Below are 4598 nucleotides of genomic sequence, written 5' to 3' on the forward strand. Positions count from 1 at the left end.
CAAATGCGAAGAGACTTATTTACTAAGCACACGAAACTTGAAAACTTTTTTGAAATCACGAAGTTCATATTATATAGCACATCTGTAACATAAAAGTGAATATTAAGATTATTGCAGTTTATATGACATACATTTGTATATTATCCTCCTAATTTATCGATGATAATTCGACCTGATTTTTTGAATATACATATTTCACTAACAGAACTATTTTAATTTTTGTTATTGACCTTCAGAGTATACAGAAAAACTGATTGTATCAATACAATGACTTACAAGAGTATATCTTTGCAGGATTTCAAGTTTCAAGCAAGCAGTGAGTGCAATAAGTTCCGTTTAGATGTAAAAGATATAAATATTTTGTGGAAGGCTTAGTTATGCAAAAAACACACAAGAATACATAGCAAAAATGTTTATATTGTTAGAAATAAATTTGTGTTACATTTACATATATATATATGTATATGTATTAACGTAATAGCAAATTATCTTTCAAATAACTTGTACGAAAGAGAAGGACATCGCGTTCACATTTTTGCAGATGCACAATCGTCGTTCTAGTACCAAAGAGCGCACTTCTTCACCGGATTCATTAATGTTCCTACGGGACAGTTGTAAGCTGCGGAAAATTCAGGAAAATTTGAAAGGCTGCCGCGAACTCTAATTTCATTTGCAGAATGAACATCGGAAGTACGGTGTCGTAACTCTGTCGGAAGAAAACTTTCGCACATCGTCTAAAAAAGAAAAGATAATATCACTATTTTTGTCTATGTCTTTAGTTTTACTTAAATTACATTTTTTTATATCTTGTTGTATGTCCAAACATCTTATTAAGTACTTACTTGAGCATACATTATAAAGAAGATCTGATCATCATTATACTGTTCTAGTCCTAGCAGCCGCCATTCAGTCTCGTTCAATTTCGCTTTTCTGTTCCTATAAGCGTAATATGCAGCTGCAATGCCCGCAGAATCGGCAATGTTTTCTTTAAGCGTCTTATTTCCGTTCATCTGTAAACAAATTCGAGTAAACATATATACAATCTTAGAAAACTGAAAGAAAAAGAAAATAAATTATCTTTAGGAAATTAACTGCTATCGCAAATTTTCATTAGATTTTGTAACAATACTTTTGGAATGTGTTATTTATATGTGTGAGTTACTTACGGAAACATTCATATGTTGTGATTCCAAAAATGTATACTCATTATAGTGATTGATAAAACATTCTGGTATTTTTATGAATTCTTCGAAATTCTTTTGCGGCCACGACTGTACGTCGACGTTGCTGTATTTACCGGATCCATCTATAAACAATATGTTAGTTTGCAAGTTTTTTCATTAGCAAATTATTATTTAGTAAGAAATTACTTACCAAATGTATGAAATGCGTGACTGATTTCATGTGCAATAGTAAATCCTAACGGTCCGTAGCTTAGGAATCTGAAACAAATTAGGTACAAGGTTTTACGACTTTTTTTTCAAGAATTTGAATTTTTTATAAATTGTTACAAGAAACTTACGGAAAATTACCGCTATATATACTACTTTGTAAATAGGCAAGAGGAATGACTACATAAAAGATGAGAAAAAAAACATTATTAGTAAACTTTAAAAGGGTTTAAATTACATTGGTTTTGCACACACACACATATTTTAATTTAATTAACTATAAAAATTTACCGAATTTATTGAGATATTTACTGTAGTAAGCATTCTTCCCTAGTGCAAGATTGATATCCACTGTATAAAAACTAGGTAAAGAAAAAATTTAGAAAATTAAAATTACTAAAAAGTTTCTCGCGTTGATATACATATATTATTCTTATATGTGTGTTTTATACCATATGTAGTATATGTTATATATTGAAAAATAGAAATGTAAAATGTCTTACTCCGAAAAAGTTTCGTTACTCGGTGTCCGTAGCGAGCTTAACATTTTTCTTCTTTTGAATGTAGATAAATTTAGTAGAGTGTCGATATGTGTCGTACCGACATTCATCTGAAGTACATTAGTTAAATTTAAGACATGTTTTTTTGTAATGACTTGTAACGATTGTAGAACAGATAAATCAAAATTGTTTCAAATATTTGTACGATTTATCTTGAAGCCAAGAATAAACAACAGCTAATAAAAGCTGTATACAATATAAATATTTTTTTGTATCAAGTGTACTTACTTTTTCGTGATATTTGTCAACTTCACTTGTGTTGGTGTACAATTCGGATTTAATATTGTGTCCTATATAAGCGAGTTTCTCAATACACGCTCCTTTTGTCGGCTCGTTCATCCAAGTGGTGTGTTTTATTTGGTTTTGAACGGCACTTTTAACGTCAGTGATTATTTGTATGATCTAGAATGAGAATGTGGAAATTTTGTATGTGAAGTCATATGTAATATATTTAAACTATAATAATATAATAACGTTTTCAATTGTGTAATTTTGTAAACCGTATGAATCTTACATCGTGTATAGTTTTGGGCAATAAATATTTTTTTACATATTCGTGACAAATAGCAACATCCAAGTTGGATTCTTTGCACATTATCTTTGTTTTATTTGTGATACGATTCAGTTTTGAGTATATTATTAGGTCATTTATTTTATGTAGATATATGGTCCATTGCATGTAATTACCTACAATTATTACGTTATTAAATTAATATTGTATAGATATTTTGTTCGTACTTCATGATGTATTATCAATTTAAATTTCACTGTTCAAAAATGTTACCAATAGTTCGAGATGGTGTGCGCTTTAACAACGATACCAATTTAGCAAAATATGTGATCTTATTAACGATGATCTTCTCAGACGGTTCGATCGCAATTCCTTCTGACGCAAACACTTTTTTAATGGTTGAATACCAATCTATCTGTGTAAATAAAATTTTTATTATTCTTACAGTTTATACAAGGTGTTCGAGAATCATTTTAACATTTTTTGTAGGCAGATAGAATGAGTAACACTGAGTCAAAAAGTCCTGAATTATTTGTTTCTATTACCCATAATAAAGGAGTAATTATTGAATAAATCAAGCCAATCAGCGCCGCCTTTTAGCCGAACGTCAGTGAACCACACGTCTGGTGTGCTTGAACGCTCCGCTCGGGCCACTGACTTGATTCTGGCGAATGTTCGGCGCTGATTGGCCTTATTTATTCAATATTTATTTCTTTATTATGTGTAATAAAAAAAAATGATCCACGACTTTTCGACTCAGTTTTACTCCTTTTATCTGCCTACGAGAGATGTTAATGTGATTGTCGAACACCCGTATATAGTAAAACGTGTAAGTTTTATATATATATATATATATATTCACACACCTTTTCTTGGTTTTCGGGATGCTGTTTATCATACTGTTCTTGAAAGTGTTGAATTGTTAACGGTATAGAAACATTAGAACTAATATAGTTGTCTTTAAAGTCTGTTCTCACCTGTGATTAATTAAATCAATTGAAAAGGTTTTTTAAACAATCGGCTATTAAAGATCATGAAACTATAAAATAGGTACTCGTAGTAAAAAAAAATCACTTGTAGTAAGAAAACAAAAATTACATAAGAAATCATATAAGAAGTACATTGAAAGTAGTAAGAAAAACTTAAAAATTTTTATTTGTGTATGTATTGTTTTATTACTATACTCTAATGCTTCACACACGTACTTACGTTAAACATTTCTTTCTCAAAGTCTACGATATCACGTACATCTTGAGTAAGAATATCGATCTCGACGGTTCCACCGTTGTTTTCTATAATTGCTTTTGCAGTTGTGACGATAAAGGATACATATCTTTCCTTAACATTAGGCGCAATATTCCATGGGAACAAAGTAATAGGCTCAGTTATCTAAAAATAATAAAATTGTTTTAAAAATTTAATTAAATTGAATCTCAGTTTTTACACACTTATGTACGCGTTGTTATTTGCGATTGCGTAATGGCTTTGATTCTTTAATTACACATATTTGTGCTACTTAAATGAATACATTAAATGTGTGTTATTATGTTGTATATAAAGTATTACAGTAAATATAATTAATTATAATTTATAATATATTTTGTATCAATATAATATACATACAAAGATAATGTTACTATTTGATGACTCCGTTTGTCTTTGAACTACTATATCGTAAAGGCCATTATCAAATCCTGTTTCATGCAAACTATCGCTCACATTTTGCCATGTCAAATTTCTATCGTCCCATTCGCGACGAGACATAATCAATGGCCATTTGAGATACCTATTTACAACGCCCCTAAATAAGTTATTCTGTTCGTCCGCATCAAAGCCCTCTGAAAGTCAACAAAAAAACGTGTTTTTTATTGTAAACTGTAACTATTTGTTTGTGTTAAAGAAAAATATTAATGATATACTTTCTACATCGTCGTAATACGTACCGTTATCCATGCATTGCGCATAAATTTGTTTTACTTTTAATAAAGTTTTAATATCACTTTCTTTAGCGGGTTCTGCTATGAACTCTATGCGGAAAAAAATAACAAAGTGTTAAAGTATCTAAGTGCTTATATTGATAAATAAATTTTGTGTAATTTTACACTGCTTTTATCTACTCCTACTTTACACACAAAT

General features: G+C 29.9%; 1 protein-coding gene across 1 annotated transcript; it reads right to left on the reverse strand.

Moving 5' to 3' along the window:
* Positions 1 to 435: 435 nt before the first annotated feature.
* LOC109859187 (neprilysin-like) lies at positions 436 to 4485 on the reverse strand. The gene is made up of 14 exons (XM_020437194.1): positions 4406 to 4485; positions 4086 to 4300; positions 3672 to 3851; positions 3329 to 3439; positions 2736 to 2877; positions 2466 to 2638; positions 2180 to 2353; positions 1895 to 2001; positions 1683 to 1753; positions 1523 to 1571; positions 1375 to 1442; positions 1167 to 1306; positions 843 to 1010; positions 436 to 734 (listed from the first exon to the last, which is right to left on the reverse strand). The coding sequence occupies exons 1-14, from the start codon at positions 4413 to 4415 to the stop codon at positions 558 to 560; spliced, it is 1785 nt and encodes a 594-aa protein (XP_020292783.1). The 5' UTR covers positions 4416 to 4485; the 3' UTR covers positions 436 to 557.
* Between the last annotated feature and the right edge of the window lie 113 nt (positions 4486 to 4598).

The sequence above is a fragment of the Pseudomyrmex gracilis genome, unplaced genomic scaffold, assembly GCF_002006095.1.
Source record: "Pseudomyrmex gracilis isolate BER0280 unplaced genomic scaffold, ASM200609v1 scaffold_246, whole genome shotgun sequence".
Classification (NCBI taxonomy): Eukaryota; Metazoa; Arthropoda; class Insecta; order Hymenoptera; family Formicidae; genus Pseudomyrmex; species Pseudomyrmex gracilis.